Source organism: Monodon monoceros, unplaced genomic scaffold (genome assembly GCF_005190385.1).
Source record: "Monodon monoceros isolate NGI ecotype Baffin Bay Population unplaced genomic scaffold, NGI_Narwhal_1 Super_Scaffold_12, whole genome shotgun sequence".
In the NCBI taxonomy this organism is placed as follows: domain Eukaryota; kingdom Metazoa; phylum Chordata; class Mammalia; order Artiodactyla; family Monodontidae; genus Monodon; species Monodon monoceros.
This window is the reverse complement of record NW_021703768.1, coordinates 60,653,191-60,681,095: the sequence shown is the minus strand read 5'-3', so window position 1 is coordinate 60,681,095 and position 27,905 is coordinate 60,653,191. Positions and strand designations below refer to the sequence as shown.

General features: G+C 38.2%; 1 protein-coding gene across 4 annotated transcripts in view; it reads right to left on the bottom strand.

Moving 5' to 3' along the window:
• The window catches only part of IQGAP2 (IQ motif containing GTPase activating protein 2), a 284,603-nt gene that overhangs the window by 86,881 nt on the left and 169,817 nt on the right, over window positions 1-27,905 (bottom strand). For all 4 annotated transcript variants that reach the window (XM_029216538.1, XM_029216541.1, XM_029216540.1 and 1 more), the window contains exons 9-12: window positions 27,096-27,183; window positions 15,368-15,531; window positions 12,126-12,286; window positions 7,113-7,237 (exon numbers count right to left, since the gene is read on the bottom strand). In XM_029216538.1, the coding sequence (XP_029072371.1) occupies window positions 7,113-7,237; window positions 12,126-12,286; window positions 15,368-15,531; window positions 27,096-27,183 (538 nt within the window). The remainder of the gene's footprint in view (window positions 1-7,112; window positions 7,238-12,125; window positions 12,287-15,367; window positions 15,532-27,095; window positions 27,184-27,905) is intronic.

The window sequence follows — 27,905 nt, the reverse complement described above, 5'->3', positions numbered from 1 at the left end:
ACACACACACACACACACACACACACACACACACACACACACACACAAACTGCAAGAGCTAATAAACAAGTACAGCTAAGGCTTACATAGTAGGTCAATGTACAGAAGTGAATTGTATCTTTCTATAGTTGCAATGTGCAATCTGAAAATGAAGTTAAGGAAAAATTCTGTAATAGACTCCAATTACAAATATATTACAATTACAAAAAGAATAAACACTTAGGAATAAATTTAATAAAACAAGGATGAGACACAGACACTGCAAATTATGAAACACCATTGGAAAAAAAGACCTAAATAAAGGGAAAAATCGGCCCATGTTCATGGATCAAAAGACTTAATATTAATAAGATGGCAGTACTCCAACTGATGTACAGAGTCAGTGTAGCCCCTATCAAAATTCCAGCTGCCTTTTTTTTTAAACAGAAATTGACCAGCTGATTCTAAAATTCACATGGAAATGCAAGGGATCAAGAAATAACCAATGCAATGTTGGAAAAAAAAAAGAGTTGGAGGACTCTTCCCAATTTCAAATTTACTACAAAGCTACAGTTAATATTGCATGGTATTGACATAAAGACAGACTTAAAGATTAATGGAATAGAATTTAGAGTTCAGAAATAAACCTTTACACGTATAGTCAATTGATTTTTAACCAAGGGTGCCAAGACAATGCAACAGGTAAATAACAGTCTTTATAACAAATGGCACAGACAACTGAATGTCCACTGCGTAAGAATAAAGTTGGACTCCCTACGTCACATCATACACAAAAAGTAACTCAATATGGATCATAAATCTACACAAAAAAGCTTTAAAATATAACTTTTTAATCTTTTAGAAGAAATTTAAGAGTAAACCTTTGTGGTCGGCAATACTTTTTACCTGTGACCACCAAAAACATAAATAAAAAAAAGAAACGAATACATGGGATGTTGTAAAAATTAAACCTTTAAGAGGTACAAACTATTATGTATAAAATAAGCTATAAGGATATATTGTACAACATAGGCAATACAGCCAATCTCATGAAGTAACTACAAACAGAATATAACCTTAAAAAACTGTGCATCACTGCATTAAACATCTGTAACTTATACAATATCGTAAATTAACTACACTTCAAAAAAAAATTAAACCTTTTGGGCTTCTCTGGTGGTGCAGTGGTTAAGAATCTGCCTGCCAGTGCAGGGGACATGGGTTCGAGCCCTGGTCCAGGAAGATCCCACATGCCACAAAGCAACTAAGCCCGTGCACCACAACTACTGAGCCTGTGCTCTAGAGCCTGTGAGCTACAACTACTGAGCCCGCACGACACAACTACTGAAGCCCGTGCGCCTAGAGCCCATGCTCCGCAACAAGAGAAGCCACAGCCATAAGCCCGGGCACCACAACAAAGAGCAGCCCCCGCTCGCTGCAACTAGAGAAAAGCCCGCATGCAGCAACGAAGACCCAATGCAGCCAAAACTAAATAAAATAAATAAATAAAAATTAAACCTTTTATGTTTCCAAGGACACCCTCAAAAAAAGTGAAGACAATCTATAGAATGGGAGGAAATACTTCCAAGTCCGATATCTGATTAAAAAAACCCCTTATATACCTGATATACAAGCATAATAACTATATAAGGAACTCTTAACAACAGAAAAAGAAAAAAAATTTAAAACAGGTAAAGGACTTGATCAGGTATTTCTTTAAAGAAGATATACAAATGGCTAATAAGCACATGAAAAGATGCTCAGTATCACTAGTTATTAGGAAAATGCAAATCCAAATCACAACGCAATACCACTTCATAACCACTAGGATGGCTATATTAAAAAAGGCAATAACAAGTGTTGTGAAGATGGGGTGAAACTGGAACTCTCATACGTTGCTGGTGGGAATGGAAAATGGTAGTCACCTTGGGAAACAGGCAGTTCTTTAACATATTAAACATACAACTGCCATGTGATCCAGCAGTTCCACTCCTAGGAATATACTCAAGAGAAGTGAAACCATATAGTTACACAAAAGCTTATACTTGAATCTTTATAGAAGCAATATTTATAATAGCTAAAAAGTAGAAACTACCCAAATATCCATCAACTGAAGACTGGATAAACAAAATGTATATCCCTAGAATGGAATATTACTTGACCTAGAAAGGAATATGAAGTATAATGATACATGATACAACATGGATAAACCTTGAAAACATTATGCTAAGAGAAAAAAGCCAGATACAAAAGGCGCCATATTACATGGCTCTATTTATATGAAATATCCAGAATCGGAAAATCCATAGAAAAAAAGTAGATGAGTGGTTGCCAGGGGGTGGGGGGAGGGGGAAAAGGGAGTGACTGCTAACGGGTATAAAGTTTCTTTTCGGGGTGATGAAGATATTCTGAATTTAGATACTAGTGATGGTTCCACAATTTTTTAAATACATAAAAAAACTACCATAAAAACACAATAAAAGTGTGAATTTTATGGTATATGAATTATATCTCAATAAAGCTGTTATAAAAAGGGGAGATAATCTGACATACAAGTAGCAGCAGAGATGCTCATTTCTAGTGTAACCCTCACTTACATAATAATGCCAAAGTACTGGATGATGGAACCATAGAATAGCAGAGCTGGAAGAATTTAATGTAGAGATGTACAGAAAAGAAAACGGAAGTGCAAAGAGATTTGGATATACACTATTAGTTGGTTTACTCTACTTCACCACTCTGTAAAGAATGCCAAAGAGACAGTTCAAAACCAAACAATTCCCTAGAGTGTTAGCAGAGTGACTTTCAAGGTCAGTATAGTCCAGTGCTGTCCAGCGGAATGTTCTGTGATGATGAAAATCTTCTGGGCCATCCAATATGGTAACCAGTAGCCACATGCACCTAATGAGCATTTAAAATGTGGCTAGTATGAGCCACTATGGAGAACAGTATGGAGGTTCCTTAAAAAACTACAAATAGAACTACCATATGACCCAGCAATCCCACTACTGGGCATATACCCTGAGAAAACCTTAATTCAAAAAGAGTCATGTACCACCATGTTCACTGCAGCTCTGTTTACAATAGCCAGGACATGGAAGCAACCTAAGTGTCCATCGACAGATGAATGGATAAAGAAGATGTGGCACATATATACAATGGAATATTACTCAGCCATAAAAAGAAATGAAATTGAGTTATTTGTAGCAAGGTGGATGGACCTAGAGTCTGTCACACAGAGTGAAGGAAGTCAGAAAGAGAAAAACAAATACTGTATGCTAACACATATATATGGAATCTAAAAAAAAAAAAAAGGTTCTGAAGAACCTAGGGGTAGGACAGGAATAAAAACGCAGACAGAGAATGGACTTGAGGACACAGGGAAGGGGAAGGGTAAGCTGGCACGAAGTGAGAGAGTGGCATGGACATATATAAACTACCAAATATAGATAGCTAGTGGGAAGCAGCTGCATAGCACAGGGAGATCAGCTCGGTGCTTTGTGACCACCTAGAGGGGTGGGATAGGGAGGGTGGGAGGGAGACGCAAGAGGGAGGAGATATGGGGATATATGTATATGTATAGCTGATTCACTTTGTTATAAAGCAGAAACTAACACACTATTGTAAAGCAATTATACTCCAATAAAGATGTTAAAAAAAATGTGGCTAGTATGACTGAAGAACTTCATTTTACATTTTATTTAATTTTAATTAGTTAAAATAGCCACATGTGGCTGTCAAGTGTAGGTCGGCTCCATAGAAATTAACAAAGTCATGCATGTTTGGGGACGTTTTTAAGGTTCAAGTGTGGATAATTAATGTCACAAATTCTCTAATGCGGGCTGCTAAAATTACATCTGGAACCCTAATTCATGGATGTACCAAAGGATGAATAAGCATATCCACCAGTTTAACCTTCTACTATCTCTACTACATACAGGATCTTAGGACATGGACTGTAAGGTCCAGGAATGAAAAGCACAGAAGCCAAGCCATGCAGTTGGAAAAGTTTTTGAAAGTCTAGTACAAGGGATCTATTTGGAGGTCACTTCTCAATACTACCTTATTCTTAAAAATAAACTATCATCCAGTCATAAAATACTATAGTGTATATATGTATGGGTGCATTATTCATGGATATAGGTACACATGTGTACACATACACACACACACACACATTCACATACTAACAGGGGGCTTCCGCTTCCCAAGTGAGTGCTCATGGACAAGAATTAATAAAGAAACTAAACATTAATGAGAAGTAAGCTTAGAAAATAAACATACTTAAAGCCAAACATTCTCTCATTTTGTCAGTTATTTTTCTTCAAAAACGATCAGAAGCCACTCTACAAATGTGATATGCTATGAAACAGAATACGTACTTCTAATTTTTATTTTGACATTCAAATTAAAGTAAAATATTTAGCTAAGTATCTCCTGAATGAATGACCCCATAAAGACCATTGCTAAGAATGAAAAAACCTGTAGGAGAAAAGGGACAATCTAAAATGTCTAGAAATTATTTCAGACTATAATACTCCAATATGGTGGAAGAAGCAGCTAAAATACTTCTCTAACATGCAAGTTAGGTTATCTCAAAACATTGGAAGAACTTGAGAAAGTCTAAGTACTACCCACATACAAGGTATTACCATTTCACCCCGTAATATTTATACACTGGAGAACATGGAATACTTATATCATTCTCTGGAAGTGACAGTTGACCCCTTATGTCAGTTGACCTCCTTGGGTTAACTGTTCTAAATACTTTTAAACATCCCATCCAAAAATGATCTTTACAGAACTACATCTAAGAAAGAGAATGTGTGTTCCTAGCAGCTGGTCACCTGGGAATGAGTGCATGCCGGCTGACTTGATTGAAATCACCTGCTTAAGTTTTGGGTGTGTTTCTAAGAACACAAGCTGCTGATGTCATAGTAAATGACTTCATAGGAGCTGAAAAACCTTCCCATAAGTCCCCTGGGTCCATCTGCATCACTTCCTCTGTTTAAAAATAAAGAGAAAATCCCATTTGAGCACAGATTGCTGAGCCTCAGTTCGTGGCCCACTGATTTAAATCACCATGTGATACGATAACATTCTAGTCCAAGGAGAGAGCGGGCATTCCCTTAGAGGTGTTGCATTTGAGACAGCAGATGAGGTAACTCACAAAGAATGGTACCTACCAAATTTAAAAAGCAAAACTTCACAGGAAGAAAACTTCCTTGTCTAAGTTACCTGGTTAAAATAATACTCCTCTAAGGCTCGACTGGGAAAAGTAAACTTTCCATTAAGAAATCAGCAGAGCATCCAAATCTCAGGAAATGCATTTAGCAGCTTCTCCATTCAATTCACCTTCCACATTTATCATTTCCCATTAGCTACACACCTCATCCACACCACAATTCAGACATAGGATTGGATTCTGGAGCGTGTGGCAGGGGTGGGATGGGGAGAGTAACGCACTTTCAAGATGTCCATGAAAAGTTCTCAGCTCTTTCAGATGATTTAATTTCTATATTGTGCAATTGGGGCCTACTCGCAACGGTATATTTATTTTAATTTAGCTGTTAAAGCAATTACCTAAACAGATGATATCAAACTCAATAATTCAAGAACTTTCAACAAAAATACCCCGTTTTGACAAAACAACAAACCAAAACAGAGAGAAGTTAAATCTTTTCTATTAAGTCCCCCAAATTCTAGAAAGGAAATATTAGCCTCTAAAATTACTATTCTGGTTATGGCATATATGCTTTACGCTGAGACGGTTGAAAGCAATGTGGTAATGGCCGTGTGAAATGTCCCATGGAGAACAACTTAGTACAGTTACCTAGGTACATGTCATACAAATCCAAAGAGACTTTCGCTCAAAAATATCCACCTACAAAAGACCACTTTCTTTCAAAGTTATACACATGATACTGTTTTTCTTTTCCTGGTAAAAGCAAAGGCTCTATCTGATAATCTGGGACAAAAAATGGCAGGTCCTTCCTCGTACCCCTTTGTCAATGTCAAGAATGAGAGTAAAACTACACTTGTTCAGTACTGAGAATTAATGCACCTTCACCTGCATAAGCAGGACATCCATAAGTCACCAAAGCAAACCTGGATTGTGCATGTTGTCCCAAAGAATAAGGGAAAAGTTAGAAAACAAAGATGGAACATGATTTTGTGTTTTGCCAACCCTTGAGTGGCATCAGCCAAAGCACCCAAACCATCGCTGGAGTCAGAGTGTGGAGCTGGGGAGGATCAAGGAGGAGGCAGGATGGCAGGAAGCTGGGGACCTGAGCTTTGTAAGCGGACACACACACCAGGCTCGTCCCCCACGCCGCCCCCCACTGATGATGCTGAACATCTGCTTACATTAGTGCTTCCCTCGTAACTAGCATCTGCCAAGAACTACCAGCTCCCAAGCCAACATGCCAGAAAAGAGCCAAGTGGGTGATGTGTCAGCCATCTGAGGCAGGGATCCCCAAATGCCTCACTGAAAGAAAACGCAGAGAGGCAGCAGAAACTCGTGTGGTCACAAAGCAGCAATTATACTCATTGCCTAAGTTACAGAGCTCCCCATTCGTCACTCTATTTTTATAAGTAAGAGGCAGGACAGGGAAGCAAGCTGACATTCACGAAAGCATGTCTCAGCGCACATCTTCTTGGACTGTCCACTTTCATGCTCAGTGCTCCTAAGTTCTAGAAACACAGCAAATCACCATGATTTGAGATCATAAAACAACAGTCAGACTGTGTTGCAATTTCTTCTTAGGGCAGGGACATGTGTCATATTTCAGAAAAACGTCCACGTACATGAAAGGTCAAAATAAAGTTGAGTGCTTGTTTAAAAAGCTGAGTTATTTACAGCAGTCATCTTTCAAGTACCAATAAATAGAAAGATATTAGGACTTGTATTTATGTACTTTTATTCTATCCTCTTATGGCTTATGTTTGCTTTGTAATGTTTATAATATGTTGGGACAGTAGTACAAAAATAACTTTTACATATAAATACATACAGACTTGTTAGGGGAGAGTGTTCTCATAGGGCTCTAGGGCAGCCCTGATGTAGAGGACCGTTTTGTCCAGCTACCTTATTCTCCCACTATAACTAGAGAAGGATACTGTTCCATACTTACGGTCATTTTCTTCTTGAATTTCAATATTAACCATATCAATACAATTCTGAATTTCATTCCAGCTTAAGCTATCTTGCCCTTGGGATAAGGCCTCCAGTTTAATGGAGAGTAGTGCATTTGCGTAACTGTAGAAGAGAAAACAAGCATGATACTAATCAGAGACGTTCATTCTTTGTTCATGTTATGCATCTTAAATTGGACACGCATCTTAAGTTTGACACATGTGGCTCAATGTGATGTTACGAGGTTAGACCAACAGGATAAAGGCAAGTAAAACTGTCTTGTGCAGCTTTGTCAACATACACCAAGCTCACTTAGACTAAGGGTGTTTTTTTTCCCTTAAAAATACTTTGAGGTAACAATGCTTTTTAATGCAAGTTCCTCAAATTCCAATCTTGCACTTAACTCAAGCAAAAAAACCTCAAAGTTCTTAACTCTGTGAAATTACTTGCTTCTTTTAGTAACTATTTTTCCTTCCCTTTGTATGTCTTAGTTCTGCTTAGTCTCCAGATGAGTATTATGGGATAAAATTCGGAATTACCACGGTTCCTAATCTTTCCATCAAAGGTCCCCTTTTTTTTTTCTCGTTCATTCCCCAAATCCAAGCCTTGAGAGGCCTTTTTTTTTTTTTTTTTTTACTGTAACCCTAACACAGCTGGGTTACCTTGTGGCCTAATACTTCCAGTGACAAATCAAATCAAAAGCAAATGCTGTTCCAGAAACCTTGCTGAATAACACACATCTTCACTGCCTGTTTTCTTGAAGAGGTGGTGCCTCAGTTGACCCAGAACATCCTAGTTTCCTCTTCACCTGCCCGTTCCTCAGGCTTCAGCAGCCCCTCACCACCTCTCTCCTGGGTCCACTCACCGCCATTACATTCTCTCCCCTCATTCTGATCCCTGACCCTCCTCACTCTGCAGCCCTCTGGAAAATAGTTTGGCCAACACTCTGATTATTTTTCCTGTCTTGAGAAATTTTAGGAAAAAAAGATGATCCACCTTGACATATTACTAAGAAACTTTCATTTTTCAATCATCAATTTCCCCATTTAAAAACTATAGAACCGGACTTCCCTGGTGGCACAGTGGTTAAGAATCCGCCTTCCAGTGCAGGGGACGCGGGTTCGAGCCCTGGTCCGGGAAGATCCCTCATGACACAGAGCAACTAAGCCCGTGCGCCACAACTACTGAGTCTGCGCTCTAGAGCCTGTGAGCCACAACTACTGAGCCCGCGTGCCACAACTACTGAAGCTCGTGTGCCTAGAGCCTGTGCTCCACAACAAGAGAAGCCACCGCAATGAGAAGCCTGCGTACCGCAACGAAGAGGAGCTCCCTCTCGCCGCAACTAGAGAAAGCCCGCATGCAGCAACGAAGACCCAACGCAGCCAAAAATAAAATAAATTAAAAACAAAACAAAACAAAACAAAAAAACCCACTACAGAACCAATGTTACAACCATAAGCTAACATGAGTGAGCTATTCCAGCCCGAAGTATAGAAACTCAATAGTTTAATTTGCTTGTGCATCTTTACACCAGGGAAATAAAGAGCAATCCTCTATGTACATATTGATTCACTCTGCAGTATGACTTCTGAATAGAACCTACAGATTTGCTAACAGTAGAGGTTCCAAGAAGTAAGATCACATTGCGTCTATAATTGTTTTCTCATTGCGACGGATTTTCTCAAAGTTATGCCTGCTTCAAGATGACACTGAGGTGTCTTCTACTGAGTGTAGCTTGGGAGAGAAAAACATCATTCAGAATGGGAAGTGGGGGAGACGATTCATTCTCTGTGCCTGAACAAGGCATCACCAAACACAGGCTTGAAATTGTTTCAGTGTCCTGTGTGAGATTTTCATTTTATCAAGAGTTATAAACCTAAGAAAATACTCTTCTATACTTACTAGTAGCAATATATACTAAATAATACTGACCACAATGACAATATGGATAAATGGCAACTTGCACTCGTTAGCATCCCTTATAGATGGGGACCATTCGATAAGAAAGTGCAAAATCCTTACAGGCATTTCACGTCTGACATTTAATGATGACCCAATGGGAATAAAATGAAAAAGCTTAAGGATGAACACAGAAAAAAAAGAAAAAACCCACAATCACCCATCATTTCTTCAGAAATGAACAAATACTAGCCAAAGGGAAAAATTTTATGAATAACACAACATAGTTCCATAGGCAGATGCAGAGTAGGTGTTTTTGTTGTGTGTGTTTGTTTTTGTGCTTTACAGATGAACAGAAAGGGGCCCGGCTAGGAAGAGTCAAACTTAGATATTTTGGGCTCCAAGGTTATGTTCCTTTAACCACATCATGCTGGTTCTCAGAAAAGATGACATTAGCTGGGGTGGGAGAAACATGCAAATAGTTCACGGAAGCACCCTCTATGGCAGGAAGGGCTTGGAAGCTCCAGTACTGTGCCAGGCGGAGATGGGTGATAGGCACCGCGTTCCTGGTGGTGAGAGAAGCATGCATAGGAGCAGATAAGCCAGAATGAACAGAGTGTTCAGATCCATCTTGGCTGAAGTGTAAAATACAAGGAGGGGTGTAGCTGGAGCAAAGGGCAGAACACCACGTTGAGGGTTAATTCAGATAAGAAGAGACAACAATCAAATAGAGGAGCATTATAAACAGAGCTACATTTTAGAACAATTAATTTGCGAACAGGGCATGCCTAGAACCAATGCCAACCCTATGTCACTCTTGTGAGAACTGGACAAAACAACCTTTCTGGGAAAACACAGCCCCAAGGGCAGAAGCCATGGTAAACTGGTAGAGACTTAGTAAGAATTCATCCAGGTAGCCCTGCCCAGCACACGTGTACTATAAAGAAGTTGTACAACCATAAGGGAGAGGCCCAGTGTTCCTTAAACCTGAACACCTGCCAACTTGGGCTTCCAAGAACTGGGTTAAAAGCTGACATGGAAATTGAAATGTTGAGGCTGTGAAAAATCACTTGGGGCCATTGGAATGTTCAATACAAGAACCAAAGGGGGCCCTGGAATCTCATGTCGGTATTGGGTCACCCAGGTGACCCAGAAAGTACTTAAATAAAATTTTTAAAAGATTATTTAAACAAACACAAATTTTTAAAGTGTTTCACACAGAATACTTGCACTCTGAAGCTGTGTCTGTGGCCCCAGCTGAAAATCACAGGAATAAAACTGGTTCTCAAATGGGGTTTGGGACTATTTCCTTAATGGGTTATTTGTAAATTGGGATGGGGGGAAGAGAGGATTTTTGATAATCAAAATGGGTGATTTGGAGGGAGGGGGGTACTGTTATTTAGAGGGAAGTGGCCAGGGATGCTCCATATGTGTCTTGATAATTATTTTATCAACAAGCCTCATTAGACTATTAGGCTTCATAAGGGAGTGACCAACTCTGCCGTCTCTAGCACTGAGAGAGCAGCAAAGCCTAGTTACGTAAGAATGAATGAGAAGAGAAAAGACAGGGTAAGACCAATTTGGAGGTTATTACAAAAGCAAAGGTAAAATGTCTAAATGAGATGGTTGCTGGGAAAGGGAAACATTATGCAGAGGTATTGTGCACACATATTGGCTGCTGTTGGGGAGAAAAGTAAGCAGACTATTCACAGCACAAGGGTGCCTCACAGAGGGTCAGAGGAAAACTCAAGTTAACTCGAGTTTCTAAGCTTGGAGGAGAGGATGGTGCCATTAATATAAACAGTGGAGGTAGAAATAAATTACCTTGGAAATAAACTCTGAGGAGTTATAGGAACAGGTGGTCAAATTTAAGTAGCGTAAGAGCATCAGTTTTTCCAAGATGACTAAAAACAAGGAAAAGCCACTGTTCTACTTTGGGGCCATTCTCTACACAGACAAGTGGTCAAACACCATTTAAAAAAAAGTCTAATTTTAATGTTTCCTGTACAACCGTACGTGACCCAAGAGAATTACCTATTTCAGCAGTTCCAGAACCAGTATCTTGACAACAGTGCTTTTGTCAAGATCTATGCAGACATCTCCCCCTGGTGGTCACAAGAATCCAAGATGGAAATTCATTCATTTTAACTTGGGCTTTTGTCTTAATCTCTAATGGGCTCCTCCTTCCCGCCCCTTAATTTTCTCTCTAGATCTGCTATAGTGTTTTATAATTCTATCAACAATACTATCTCTAGTAGTTCATCTCAGGAACATGAAATAAAAGACACTAAGTTGAGATTGTTACCCACTGCCGTGATCCACTGTGGTCTCAGGATTCCTTTGGTTTAATCGTCAAAAGAATGTAGAGAATGGACTTGAGGACATGGGCAGGGGGGAGGGTAAACTGGGACGAAGTGAGAGAGTGGCATGGACATATATACACTGCCAAACGTAAAACAGATAGCTAGTGGGAAGCAGGTGCATAGCACAGGGAGATCAGCTCGCTGCTTCGTGACCACCTAGAGGGGTGGGATAGGGAGGGTGGGACGGAGACACAAGAGGCAGGGGATATGGGGATATATGTATACATATAGCTGATTCACTTTGTTATACAGTAGAAAATAACACAATATTGTAAAGCAATTATACACCAGTAAAGATGTTAAAAAAAAAAGAATGGGGATTGGGGCCCAACTGCCCTACTTTGGGTCCACAAATCCAGATCCAGTTTCCTCACCAGTAAAACAAGAAAATTGGACTGGATGATTATTAAAGTTGTTTCCAACTCTTCTACATTCTGTCGTTTCCAAAAGAAGCCCAAGGGAAGGTATGCTTTCAACATGTATTTTTTGCCTATGAAATAATTTTTGCTAATGTCAAAGACAGTCAGTAACTGCCATAGGATCCTCCTTAGACTTTTTGTTCCTCTAAAAGGAATACTGTGAAGTAGGATTTGAACATTAGGACTCTCAGAACAAAGTAGACTGGCTTTCAAGAAAATAAGCATGGGTATATGGATTGTTTCAGGAAGGAACAAATCCTTCAAATTTGTAGAACAAATCTACCAAACATATTTCTGCACTGAAAGGAGTTTTGGAAAATGTTCCCTTACCGTTCCACGTATGTCTCGTCCAGATTGTTGAAGCCCATTGTTGGGCTTCTGAGTTGATTCTGCACAGACACAAGATCGCTGCTCTCCAAGGCCTGGTTTAGTAAAGCTACAGCAGATAGCATTTCCACTGCAATCAAGAGCTCCTCATGGGCCAAGTAGTTCTGTTGGAAAACATATGGCAGTATAAGATCCCCAAATCTACACAGCCCGTGTATGTGATGGGGGTTCAGAATGTACACTTCTTTATTCTTTGAAAAGCGTAACAATCTGTTACGCTTTTCAAAGAATAAAGAAAAGTCAAAGATTGTGAGAACCCAGGACCAACAGGGCTCCCTGGCCACCTATCTTTCATTGGCTTTAAAGAACACGTCAATGGCTTCTGGGTTTTCCTGAGATGATCATTTTGGGCACTGAGTTAATTACAGTCCTCAGTTATGATTCCACAAACATCTGCATTGCCATAGCTGATTCCGAACTCGCAGCTATTATATCGGCTGCTAACAGGCTCAATCTTACCAAATAATGAAGCCACAGATTAGATAACGTTGTTACTGTCTGCAAGTGCAAGGTTAAGGTATTAGTATAGCTAATGATTTTCAGTTTGAACTAAGGGTAATGAAAAGGGGAGAATTTCACCTAAAGGTGATAACCCCGGAGAAGTAAATCAGTCTTTAAGCCAAGAATATCGATTCTAATTCCAAAAAAAGTTAGTCTAAGTCACGTTTTTATAAATGGGTAGAAATTTTTAAACATACCCTAAGGTCTAGATATTTGAAGACATGTGAGGTAAATCTTAGTGAAAAGCAAGTAAGGATTGGGCTTACTTAAAAAGTACATCTCAGATTACAGAACACTTTCCCCCTTCAATGTTGTCTTCCTTTTAACCATTTTATACTGACTTGGCCCAACTTCAAAAGGGTTATTTCTTCCATCATACTGAAGGAACATAGAGGGAGCATGAAAACAGATTTTTAAAAACCCTGATATCTATCTTTAAATTTAGAATATTATATATTTCATATATATAATATAATGTTTATATTAAAATGCATTATTGCTGATTCTCCGCAGAAATCTCTCAGCAAATTGATTTTAGACTAACAAAGCATAATTTTACGTTCCAAAGCAAATGGGAAGAAGGGTTTTTATAGGGAACATGTAAATTTTATCCAAATACCTTACATTAACTATGACTTTAACATATAAGGAAGGTATCAAATTACAGGTAAAGAGCAGAATGGAATCATTTGAGATTCACCACAACTATCTAAAGTGGTACACAGCCAAAAAGATAAGGACAAATAAAGAAAAAAGGGATGAATGTGCTAGACTGTAAGTAGCCTTGGGCTTCAAAGCTAGAGAAACAGGGACAATAATATCAAGAGAACCTACGTGCAGCTTAAGGAAATAACTTATTTTTCTTTTATTACAAAATATAGTTGACCGCTGAGCAACACCGGGGTTAGGAGCGCTGAACCTCCACGCAGTTCAAAATCTGCGTATAATTAATCCTCCATATACCTGTCCCTCTGTATCTGAGGTACTGCATCCCTGGATTCAACCAACTGCGTATCATTTGGTAATATAGTACTTACTATTGAAAAAGATCCACACATAAGTGGTATGTGCAGTTCCTACCCGTTTAAGGGTCAACTCTAGTATCTTTCTATTTATAGAATCATGTCTTACTAAGCAAGGATAAGAAAACAAACCTTACTACCCAAGCCCTTTAGTGACATACACTTCATTAATTTTTTTAAATAAAGAATGCCACTTATTTTTTGTTTTTTTAATTTTAATTTTTTTGGCTGCACTGGGTCTTCGTTGCTGCGCGTGGGCTTTCTCTAGTTGCGGTGAGCGGGGGTTACTCTTTGTTTCAGTGTGCGGGCTTCTCATTGCGGTGGCTTCTCTTATTGTGGATCATGGGCTCTAGGCGCACAGGCTTCAGTAGTTGCAGCATGTGAGCTCAGCAGTTGTGGCACGTGCGTCCTAGAGCACATGGGCTTCAGTAGTTGAGGCATGTGGGCTCAGTAGTTGTGGCTTATGAGCTCTAGAGTGCAGGCTCAGTAGCTGTGGCACACGGGCTTAGCTGCTCCGCGGCATGTGGGATCTTCCTGGACCAGGGATTGAACCCGTGTCTCCTGCACTGGCAGGCGGATTCTTAACCACTAAGCCACCAAGGAAGCCCCTACTTTTATTAATTTTTAATTCATGCAAACATTTATAGAGATTTTCACTTTTTATTTTTCTTTTCTTATCATAAAAAACAAGATAATGCTATATATTTCAATTTCATTTTTTCCACTTAACAGTAGGGTGTGCAATCTGTTATTAGTTAAACGTGGTTTATCTTCTATATAGATATAGAAGATATCTGTAGTATCTTCTCAGTACTATAGATAATACTGTGAAACATCCTGGTATACCTGTGAATTGCCTGTTTATGCTTTTGGCCTCCTCCTCTTTTGTTTTTTTTTGGTGGAGCAGTACTGTTTTTGCTTTTCAGATTCATTGTCCTTCCATGTTTCCTTAGAAGTTTAATTATTTTTTACACTTAACCTTTCATACCGGCAATTTATTCTGTTATGTGTAGTGAGGTAACGTTTTCTTTCCCACATGGTTAAATACTTCTAAGGATTTCATTATTTTCCCCATGTCTTTGAAATATTAGCTCTTTCATAATTGAAATTCTTGGTGCTGCTTCTAGTACTGTTCATTCTGTTGCACTGTTTGGCTTAATCCTGTACTAGTGCATATGCTCTTATTTACTGGGACCTTATATGATTATTACTGCTTAATACTATTAGCATTGCAAGGAGCACACAAAGACAAAAATCAAAGCCATGGTGCTAATGTTCTTGGTTGCAGATTTCTAGAAATGCAGATTCAGAGCTTATTTTTCTATATCAAAAAAATTAGATATTTAAAAATATTTCAATATAGTTATTAACTTATCCCAAGTTCTTCAAAAATCACACAGAGAATGAGAACAACTAGTTTTCAATGTGTATTTGTGTAGAGCCCTGCCTGCATTTCCCACCTATGCTCTCAGATTCTTTAAGGAGATGAAAAGCAGGAGTTAAAGAGGAAGGTGGCCGTGGAATTGGTACAGGGAGGCCAATGAGACCAGGGATTGGTACAAATTAAACACACTACACTCCCACTCACCTTTCCTCAACAGCACTCCTCATTGCTAGGACTCAGAATTAACCTCTCCGTACCTGGAGTCTCCTCTGACTTACCATAGCGCTCTGTTTCTGGAGGTTGAAAAGTTCATTCTGATACATTGCACCAGCAAAGGGATAAACAGTGGGCAGCTGGGCCTCTGGTTTCTGCAGTGCAAGCAGTGTGTATTCAGGGTCACCTTCCCGAATAACAGCGTTGATGTGGTCCACTGCAGCCAGCCCTGAGGGTCAGAGTGACATTCTGTCAGAACCTGTGCCTTTCCCACTGCAGCCTGACCCAACCAGCCCATATATCCAAGGATTAGAACCTAAGTAGTTACTTTCCTTGAACTCTGAAAAGCTGTCGTTGGATGGTAAGCAAAGCCTTGGAAATGGTAGCTTGTAATTGGAAGTCACTCTAATCCTTGCAGCTAGTCCCTAAAAGAACCTCAGCATTGATAGAGCTGGAGTTATGAGGTCATTCCTGCCTAGCATGACTTCCCTACAAAATCCTTCCTTTCAGGACCAGCTTTGGAACCATCTCTCCATGAAGCCTTCACAGTGCTCCAGTTCCTGAGAACTTCACACTTTGGGAATTCTGCAGTCGTTGCTCTTTATGGCTCTTTGTGTGTAAGCACTGCCTCCCCAAGGAGATTAAAGACATGTGAAGGCCAGAGAAGCAAGGACTTGCCCTATGGCTCTATCCTCCCTCTATATCAGCACCATGGGAAACCCACAGGAGGCACTCGGACACACTGCCACTTGATATGGAATGGTTATTAGTTCTCCAAATATTAGTTCTCCAAATATGCTCTCATCTCTTGTGTTCTGTAAAGTGTGATTCTTAGGGAAAAATAATTTCAGATATGTTTTAAAAAATATTACAACCAGAATTCATATGATTACATAATTCTGTGTTAGCACGGTACTCCCATGTGTTAGTATGGTTCTAAGAACCCCAGTGGATGCCTGAAACCATGGATAGTACCAAACCATTTATGTACTGTTTTTTTTTCTGTATATACATACCTGTGATAAAGTTTAACTTATAAGTTAGGTAAAAATATTAACAACAATAACTAATAATAAAAATTATAATAACATAAGTGGTCTCTCGAAATATCTTTTTTTAAATTGAGGTATAGTTGACTTACGATATCATATTATTTATAGGTGTACAACATAGTGATTCAATATTTTTACAGATTATATACCATACAAAGTTATTATAATATTAACTATATTCCCTGTGCTGTACATTACATTCTTATGACTTCTTTATTTTATACTGGTAGTTTGTACCTCTTAGTCCCCTTTACCTATTTCTCCCATCCCATCCACCTCCCTTCTGGCAACAACTAGTTTGTTCTCTGTGTCTATGATTTTGTTTCTGTTTTATGTATTCATTTGTTTTGTTTTTTAGATTCCACACATACATGAAAACACATAGTATTTGTCTTTTTCGGTATGACTTATTTCACTTAGCATAATACACTCCAGGTCCACCACGTTGTCACAAATGGCAAGATTTCATTCTTTTTTTTTATGGCTGAGTAATATTCTATTGTATATATATACACCACATCTTTATCCACTCATTTGTTGATGGATACTTGGGTTGCTTCCATGTCTTGGCTATTTAAAATAATACTACAATAACATTGGGGTATATGTATCTTTTTGAATTAGTGTTTTCATTTTCTTTGTATAAATATCCAGGAGTGCAATTGTGTAGGTTCCATTTTTAATTCTTTGAGGAAACTCCATATTGTTTTCCATAGCAGCTGTGCCAATTTATATTTACCAACAGTGCACAGGGTTCCCTTTTCTCCACATCCTCACCACAACTTGTTATTTCTAGTTTTTTGATGATAGCCATTCTGACAGATGTGAGTTGATCCCTGATTATGGTTTTGATCTGCATTTCCCTTTTCATTAGTAATGTTGAGTATCTTTTCATGTACCTGTTGGTATCTGTAGGTCTTCTCTGAAAAAATGTCTGTTCAGGTCCTCTGCCCATTTTTAAATTAGATTGTTGTTTTCTGAGGCTGAGTTGTATGAGTTCGTTATGTACTTTGGTATTATCCTTTTACTGGTCATATCACTTGCAACTATATTCTCCCATTCAGTAGAATGCCATTTCATTTTATTAATGGTTTCCCTTCCTGTGCCAAAGCTTTTAGTTTGATATGGTTCCATTTGTTTATTTTTGCTTTTGTTTCCCTTGTCTCAGGGGATAGATCCAAAAAAATATCGCTAAGACCAATGTCAAAGAGCATACTGCCTATGTTTTTTTCTAGAAGTTTCATGGTTTCAGGTCTTTCATTTAAGTTTTAATCAATTTTGAATTTATTTTTGTATAAGGCATGAGAAAATGGCCTTGTTTCATCCTTTCACAAGTAGCTGTCCAGTTTTCCCAACATCACTGTCTTTCTCTGTTGTATATTCTTGCCTCCTCTGTCATAGATTAATTGACCATATGTATACGGGTTTATTTCTGGGTTCTCTATTCTGTCCCATTGATCTGTGTGTCTGTTTTTGTGCCAATACCGTACTGTTTTGATTATTATAGTAGTAGAGTTTGAAGTCAGGGAGGATGACACAGCTTTGTTGTTTTTCTCTAGATTGCTTTGGCAATTTGGGGTCTTTTGTAGGTCCATACAAACTTTAGTATTATTTTTTCTAGTTCAGTGAAAATGCCACGGGTATTCTGATAGGGATTGCATTGAATCTGTAGATTGCTTTGGGTAGAATAGACATTTTAACAATATTAATTCTTCCAATTCATGAGAATGAAATATATTCCCATTTATTTGTGCATTATTTCTTTCAGTAATGTTTTCTCGTTTACAGAGTACAGGTCTTTCACCTCCTTGGTTCAATTTATTCCTAGGTATTAGATTTTTTTGATACAACTGTAAATTGTTTTCTTGTTTTCTCTTTCTGATGGTTCATTATTAGTGCATAGAAATGCAACAGATTCTGTATATTAATGTTGTATCCTGCAACTTTATTGAATTCATGTATTAGTTCTAATGGTTTTTTGGTGGAGTCTTTAGAGTATTATATATGTAGAATCATTTCACCTTCAAATAGTGACAGTTTTACTTCTTCCCTTCCAATTTGGATGCCTTTTATTTCTTTTTCTTATCCGGTATTGTGGCTAGGGCTTCCAATACCATGTTGAATAAAAGTGGTGAGATGGGCATCCTTGTCTCGTTCCTGATCTTAGAGGAAAAGCTTTCAGCTTTTCGGCACTGAGTATGACGTTAGCTGTGGGTTTGTCGTAAATGGCCTTTATTATGTTGAGGTATGTTCCCTCCCCACCCATTTTGTTGAGAGATTTTGTCAAATGCTTTTTCTGCATATCATCATGTGATTTTTAGCCTTCATTTTGTTAATTTGGTATATCATGTTGATTGGTTTGTGCATATTGAACCATCCTCACGTCCCTGGAATAAACTCCACTTGATCATCATGTATGATCCTTTTAATGTACTGATGAATTCAGTTTGCTAATATTTTGTTGAGGGTTTTTGCATCTATGTTCATCAGGAATACTGACCTGTAATCTTCTCTTTTTTTGCAGTGTCTTTGTCAGGTTTTGGTATCAGAGTAATGCTGCACTCAGAATGAATTTGTAGTGTTTCCTCCTCTTCAATTTTTTGGAATAATTTGAGAAGGACAGGTATTAACTCTTCTTTAAATGTTCAGTAGAATTCACCTGTGAAGCTGTCTGATCCTGGACTTTTGTTTGTTGGGAGTTTTTGTTTTTGTTTTTTATTTTTAAATTACTGACTCAATTGCATTACTAGTGATCAGTCTGTTCAGATTTTCTTTTTCTTCCTAATTCAGTCTTGGAAGATTTTATGTTTCTAGGAATTTATACATTTCTTCTGGGTTGTCCACTTTGGCTTATAATTCTCTGTAGTATTCTCTTATGATTCTTTGTATATCTGTGATATTGGTTGTAACTTCTCTTTTACTTCTAATTTTATTGATTTGGGTCTTTTTTTCTTGATTGAGTCTAAGGGTTTATTAATTTTGTTTATCTTTTGAAAAGAACAGTTCTTAGTTTCACTGATCTTTTCTACTGTTTTTGTTTTGTTTTGTTTTGGTCTCTATTTCATTTATTTCTACTCTGATTGTTGTTATTTCTTTCCTTCTACTAACTTTGGGCTTTGTTTATTCTTCTTTTTCTAATTCCTTTAGGTGTAAACTTAGGTTGTTAATTTGAGATTTTTCTTTTTTCTTGAAATAGGCCTGTATTCCTATATACTTCACTCTTAGATCTGCTTTTGCTATGACCCATAAATTTTGGCAAGTTGTATTTCTATTTTCATTCATCTCAAGCTATTTTTTGATTTCCTTACTGACCCATTGGTTTTTTTAGTAGCATGTTGTTTAGTCTCCACGTGTTTGTGCTTTTTCCCGTTTTCTTCCTGGAATTGATTTCTAGTTTTATACCATTATGGTCAGAAAAGATGCTTGATATAATTTCTATCCTCTTAAATTTGCTGAGACTTGCTTTGTGGCCTAGCATGTGATCTGTCCTGGAGAATGTTTCCTGTGCACTTGGAAAGAATGCATATTCTGCAGTTTTGGGATAGAATGTTCCGTAGGTATCTATTAAGTCCATCTGGTCTAATGAGTTATTTAAGGCCACTGTTTCCTTATTGATTTTTGGTCTAGATGTTCTGTCCATTGATGTATGTAGGGTGTTAAAGTTTCCTACTATTATTGTATTATTGTCAATTTGTCTCTTTATGTCTGTTAATATTTGCTTTACATATTTAGATGCTCCTATGTTAGATGTATATATGTTTAAACATTACATCCTCCTCTTGGATTGACCTCTTTATCATTATGTAACGTCCTTCCTTATCTCTTGTTATAATCTTTGTTTTAAAGTCTATTTTGTTTTACATTTGGCAGGGTATATATGTACATGCCACTCTCACTTTGTCCCAGATTACCCTTCCCCCTCCCCGTGTGGATAGGGAGGGTGGGAGGGAGGGAGGCAAAAGAGGGAAGAGATATGAGGATATGTGTACATGTATAGCTGATACACTTTGTTATAAAGCAGAAACTAACACACCAGTGTAAAGCAATTATACTCCAATAAAGATGTAAATTAAATAAATAAATAAATAAAGTCTATTTTGTCTGATATGTGTATTGCTACCCTTGCTTTTTTTTTCCATTTCCATTTGAATGGAATATCTTTTTCCTTCCCTTCACTTACAGTCTCTGTTGTCTTTATCTCTGAAGTGAGCCTCTTGTAGGCAGCAAATAGATGGGAATTTTTTTTTTTTTAAATCAATTCAGCCACCTTATGTCTTTTGATTGGGGCATTTAGTTCATTTACATTTAAAGTGATTATAGATAGGTATGTACTTATTACCATTTTGTTATTTGTTTTCTGGTGGTTTCTGTAGTTCTTCTCTATTCTTTTCTTTTAAACTCTGTGGTTTGATGATTTTGTTTAGTTTTGTTTGGGTTCCTTTCTCTTCTTTCTTTATCTTTTTTTTTAATCTTTTTTTAATTTTTGGTTTGTGGTTACTATGAAGTTTATATACATACATATATATAGATCTCAACGTATCTCTAGCTCTAGTCATTTAAATTCAAATACACTGTAAAAGCTCTACATGTTTTACTCTCCCTCCACATTTTGTTTTTGATGTCATATTTTACAACTTTTTGTGTATCCCTTAATAACTTATTGTAGCTATAGTTGATTTTATGACTTTTGCCTTTTAACCCTCAACTAGCTTTTTAAGTGGTTGATCCACTGCCTTTACCATATACAGTTGTCCCTTGGTATCCATGGGAGAAGGTTCCAGGGCCTGCTGTGGATACAGAAATCTGCAGACACTCAAGTCCCATAGTCAGCCCTCTGTAACCACAGATCCACATCTGTGCATTCAACCAACCTCAGATCATGTAGTACTGAATGTACTTATTGAAAAAAAATTCATGTATAAGTTTAAACCTGTGTTGTTCAAGGGTCAAATGTATTTGCCTTTACTAGTGAGATTTTTCCCTTCATGTATTTTCTTATTTCTTGTTATTGCCTTTATTTGGTTTTGTTTTTGCTGGGTTTTTTGTTTTGTTTTGTTTTTTGTTTGTTTTGGTAAAGAAGATCCTTTAATATTTCTTGTGAGTTTAGTGGTGATGACCTCTTTTAGTTTTCGTTTATTGGGGAAATTTTTTCTCTCTCCTTCATTTCTGAAGGATAACTTTGCCTGGTACAGCATTCCTGGTTGTAGGTTTTTGTTTGTTTTGTTTTTGTTTATGTTTTTCCTTTCAGCAGTTTAAATGTATCATGCAACTCCATTCTGGCCTGCAAAGTTTCTGCTGAAGTATCAGCTGGTAGCCTCATGGAGGTTCCCTCAAATGTGACTCTTTGTTTTCCCCTGTTGCCTTTAAAATTCTCTATCTTTAAATTTTGCCATTTTAATTATGACATGTTTTGGTGTGGATCTCTTTGGGTTCATTTTGTTTGGGACTCTCTGTGCTTCTTGGACCTGGATATGTTTCTTTTCCCAGGTTATGGAAGTTTTCAGCCATTATTTCATCAAACACATTTCCCCTTTCTTTCTTTTCTTCTAAACCCCTATAATGCTAATGTTAGTACACTTGATGTTGTCCCAAAGGTCCCTAAACAATTCCTATTTTTTTTTTTTTTGTGGTACGCGGGCCTCTCACTGTTGTGGCCTCTCCCGTTGCGGAGCACATGCTCCAGACGCGCAGGCTCAGCAGCCATGGCTCACAGGCCCAGCCGCTCTGCGGCATGTGGGATCTTCCCGGACCGGGACACGAACCCGTGTCCCCTGCATCGGCAGGCGGACTCCCAACCACTGCGCCACCAGGGAAGCCCACGATTCCTATTTTTAAAAACTTTGTCTTATGGATATTCTGATTGGGTGATTTCCACTATTCTGTCTTCCAGGATGCTTATGTGTTCTTCTGTATCACCTAATCTGCTGTTGATTCCCTTTAATGTATTTTTCATTTCAGTAATTATATTCTTCAGCTTGATTGGTTCTTTTTATATTTTCTAATTCTTTGTTGAAGCTTCACTGTGTTCCTCTATTTTTCTCCAAAGTTCAGTGAGCATTTTAATGACTGTTACTTTGAACTGTTTATCATAAAAGTTACTTATGTCCACTTCATTAGGGTTCTCCCACCCTGGAGGTTTTACCTTGTTCTTTCATTTGGAACATTTTCCTCATCTTCTTTGACTTTCTGTGTTTGTCTCTATGAATTAGGCAAAACAGGTACCTCTCCTGGTCTTCAAGGTGTGCCCTTATGTAGGAGTGCTTCTATGCAGTCTGTATATGTTGAAGCCAGAGTTAGATTAGGGGGCATGCTGGTGCAGCCCCGGTAGGCTGGACAGAACACGAGGCACTTTTCAATATGCTGTTTCTGTGCTGGCACTCAGAGCGAGTAAGTATATGCATGAACCCTTTAAGAGGGCGTCTGGGTTTCCAACAGCCCTCTGGCTCTCCTGGTAGTAAGCCCCACTGGTTTTCAAAAAGCAGTTAAGTAGGCTCATCTTCCTGGTGCTGGTCCCCAAGGCTGGAGTGCCCAATGTGGGGCTTGAAGCCCTTGCTCATTAGGGAGGACCTCCATGTTTGTGACCTTCCTTTCCATCTGTGGGTCACACACTGGGGGTATGGGCGCAGACTAGATCACTTCTCTTTCCCTCTTCCTTGTCTTGATGTGGTTTTTCCCTTATATCCTTTTTTTTTTTTTTTTCCGGTACGCGGGCCTCTCACTGTTGTGGCCTTTCCCGTTGCGGAGCACAGGCTCTGGACGCGCAGGCTCAGCGGCCATGGCTCACGGGCCCAGCCGCTCTGTGGCACGTGGGATCTTCCCGGACCGGGGCATGAACCCGTGTCCCCTGCATCGGTAGGCGGATTCTCAACCACTGGGCCACCACCAGGGAAGCCCCCTTATATCCTTTTTTAAAAGATTTTATTTTATTGAACTATAACTGATTTACAATGTTGTGTTAGTTTCTGCTGTACAGCAAAGTGATTCAGTTATGTATGTATGTATACATACATATATATATTCTTTTTCATATTCTTTTCCATATTCTTTTCCATTATGGTTTATTACAGGATACTGAATATAGTTCCCTGTGTTATACAGTAGGACCTTGTTGCTTATCCATTTTTCCTTTATATCCTTAATTTTAGAAAAGCTGTTCTGCTAGTCCTCAGGTCATTCTCAGAGAGAGTTGTCCTATATGTTGTTGTAGTCTTGGTGTGTCCTTGGCAGGAAGTGAGCTCAGGGTCTTCCTACTCTGCCATCTTGATCCTGCCTACTCAAAATGTTTTATTGTACAAATTTAATGCCTTTTCCAACTTAACTAAGCACTTATCATACACAGTGGCCTTAACTTTTACAGTTGAAGGTCCACCAGCAAAATTAGCACAGATTTTTTTCCTTCTTCACAATGTCACAGAAGATTCGTTCTTACTGTAGATCTTAGCAACTTCACCATACAATTTTTTTCTTTCTTTATTGAGAACTTTCACCTTTTCACTTAAAGAAAGCACTTTATAGCTTCTCTGGCATATCTGAATTGCTAGTATCACTACTCTTGAGCTTTTGGGCCATTATTAAGTAAAATAAGGGTGACTTGAACACAAGCACTATGGTACTAGACAATCTGGTAACTGAGATGGCTACTAAGTGACTAAAGGGCAGGATATACTGGACAAAGTGATGATTCACATGCCAGGTGGAATGGTGCAAGATTTCATCATGCTACTCAGAACAGCATGTAACTTAAAAGTTATGAATTATTTCTGGAATTCTCCATTTAATATTTTCAGACTGCAGTTGACTACAGGTAACTGAAATTGCAAAAAACGAAACTGTGGATAAGGGGGAGACTACCGTATCGTTTAACCTTAAAAAACAACAACAAAAAAAGGCCCCGATCACAGAAATGCCTTGGTTTACATCATCTGATCCAACCAGAAGCTCTGTGACATCTCTACCAGTTATGATGTTCAGATTACAAAGACCCAAATTTTAGTGACCAAAGGCAAGGTGCTTGGAACAGTAAATTCAGCATAGTTTCCAGAAAACAGAAATGGAATTGCTGACCAAATAGAAGAATGAGCGATGAACTCTGCCACCAGGCAATAGCAAACTGGACAGAACCAGCAGGATTTTGCCCTATAAAGAAGGCTTCAGGGTAGTAGAAATAACACAGACCCATAGATTTGTAGATCTTTTCAAGGATTAGACTGTCTCCCTAATACATGACTAGACTACAGCTAAGATTATTCTAACCCTTTTTAACAGATGACAATTTATCTTCTCTAACTATATTCACAAGGAGCTATGCTCAATAACTTTTCTACTGAGACACATTATTTAATAGCAGGAAATACAACTAATGCAACCTTTCATGCCACATCCCAGAAAATTTACACTTTTAGAATAAGTTAGAATAAGACCCTAAGGACCCAAACACTTTTTTCTATTCTTAGAACTAGTATGATAAATGAAAGAATTCCAGAAAGGAAGGTCAGCGGTTGTTTGTCGTGTTTGCTGCTCTGTTAAAGCTATCCAAGGCCTTGCAGTTGTGTCTCTGGTTACTCTGAATAGGATCTTGCTTCACCTTTGAAAACTCTATTATATGAGTTTGGAAAACTGGATGGTAAAATATTACGAGAAAAATTATATCCTTTAAAACACTCTTAAGGAACCATTTCTTCTAAAAAAATAAAGTAAGCTTAACCACTCTTTTACACTCTGCATTTAACAAAATTTCAAGCCCTAATCTTAACAGAATATATATAGTGAATGAAATGCATGTACCAAACCCCAAAGTTAAATGATTGCAGTTCAAACAAACCTGAAGCCCCTGACAACAGATTTCGTGATATTACCATTGAAGTTTTCACTTCTGTCATTACCATGGCTGCTACAAGTGTAGACACCTTAACATTTTAATATAATAAGCTCTATGGTTGGGGAAAAGCTCATCAAGTAGTTACACTGACATATTTTAAAGCATACAATTGTCTCATTGTCATGTCACTGGCTAAAATATGCTTTAGAGGATTTTTTTCAAGACTATTTTTAGTATTACTGGACCATAAATTTTCCAATGGGGAGAGATCAAAACCTTCAGAATAATCATGTTCTAGGAATGTAAGGCCATTAAACACTGCAATGCCCTTCATATTTTAGCTGGTTATGCATTAGGGCAGATCATCTCATGACTCTTACTTAAAAGTGGAAAAAAAAAGTATAGTCTTTTTGGCATCAAATTTGTGGTCAGGAAATTATGTCATTTAGTAGAGTATTGAAACAGTTATATAAGGCATTTTATTTAACATGAAAAAGAAATCGATTTTAGTGGTTATAAACATTTCAAAAACAAAGGCTGGCACAAAGCTATGGAACCATTTCCCCACTAAGCTTATGAACCTCAGAGGTATTGCTCGCAATATTAGCTTCTTCCTGTAATTCATTTCTGCCAAGCATAATGAAATTCTCACTTTTCGAACAGAGCAGAAAGAGAAACTTGAAACTGTGCTTCATGTATCATCACCAACATGTTCAAAATTTAATAAGAATAAAAGAATAGGAACACACATCTCAAAACGTCAAGGTGTTCCCTTAAAAAAAAGTTATCCTAGCGCTCTCCACAGTTGTAAATGGAGGTAAATTCTCAAACCCACTCAGTTGTTAACTCCTAGACCTTTCTATCAATTTTCTCTGGGCCTCCTTGATCACTGTTTGAAGCCTTTAAAATATGTCTCTACCAGCAACTTAGGAGTGAACTCCTGGGTAGCACCTATAGGTGTGCGTTTTCTTGAAGGTGGTAAGAGCCATAAAGAACATTCAAAGCTTATCTAGGAGGTTACGATGAGGGTTTAGGACTACTGGAATTAGCGGACACCCCAGATTTAAACTTGGCAGACGGTTCAGATGTTTTATTAAATTACATGGGCTAACTGGTGTTTGATGTATTTGTTTTTCGGGTATATATGGGTTATTTAGGTTGACCTAGGGGACATAAATGCCAAAGAGAATTCCTTACTGCCTCAAGTAAAAATAAATTTTATTACAGAGAGGAAAAAGACTAATAAAGAAATTAATGTATCTAAACTTGCATATACTTATTTTAATTACCCAAGTTTTCTGTTCTTTATAGTCACACAACTAGGTACCAAGGAGAATTGTCCTGTGTGACTCCATAGAGTCTCAGGGATGTGGGATTCAAACCTGCCATCATGTGATTTATAGGCCTGTCAAGTCTTACTCACTTGCACCAAAGCTACAAAAGCTGTAAGAAAACAATTCTTACAAACTACAGACTAATGATTGGGAAGTAATAAAAAGCAAGGGTGTCAATAATAGCTTTTACGGTTCCAATCGAATGCCATAACATGATCATGGACAAGGAATGACCATCTTTAACTCATAACCTTTACTAAATAACCTTTAAGATTAGCCCAATAAGGGACAGGTTCAAAATATGACATACGCTGTACCTATGATGAAACAGGAAGGTACAGTCAAACTAGCTTCAAGATGCTTTGAGATACTTTGCATGGAATGGGGACAAGACAGCCAGAAAAGCTCCATGGAAAACTGGCAGATGGTAACACCAGAATTAAGAGCAACACTGACCGACTTTTAGTGGATTTTTCATCATATCAGGCACTTTTACAAGGATACAAGTTAAGAGTTTTGCTGAGGTTTGGATAAGGAAAATTTGCATCTTCTAGAAGTATCCATTTCCTCCATATGATCCATTACTCACTGTTGACTTTATTGATATTGCCTTGGATTTCTGCTTGTGTCAGCAATTCTTCATATGCATCTCTTTCTTCTTCTGAAATACAGTTATTCTGCAAAACAAAGGCTTCATTGATTCCTGAAGTTAAATATTTCCAAAGCTCGATATTCAAAAGCAAAAACTTAGTGCTAAAAACCATTTGCTAATATTCATGTGAACTCAATACAAGCATTTAAGAGTGCCTGATCTGTGCAGGGCACTAGGGTTAGCTAAGCCGGCAAGGGTTACAAAGATGAACAACAGACCCAGTGACTCTCTGTAAAAGCCTAACTGTCTAATGTGCAAAACATTAGGTTGGACCACTTGATATTGCCATTTTTTTGTAGATCAAAACCAGATGATTATTGGCAATTTCATCTGATTCAGTCTAATAAAATCAAGAACACAAATAACAAATATACACAGCAGAACAAAATATATTCTAGGGAAGTACATACTTGGTTAGAAAGAAAATTTTAAGAAGAGACAACAGTTGAGGAGGGCCTGAAGAAGAGAGTAATATTCAAGGCGGAGAGGAGACAGTAGGATGTAGGCAAGAGGATTTGGTCACAAAGGTGGGAAACTTGGCATGTCGGGCTATAGCACAGAGTGTATATCTAGGGTTAGCCAAAAAGATGGGGAGGTAGGTTGGGAATCCTGGAGCCTTTTAATGCCAACAGAAGGACCTGTACTTGCAGTAGGGAATCAGGGGAGGTTTCTGGTGGGATGACATCAGATCTGTAGCTTAAGATTAATTTTGCAACCTTAGCTCTGAGAGGGGGTGGCCTGGAGAAT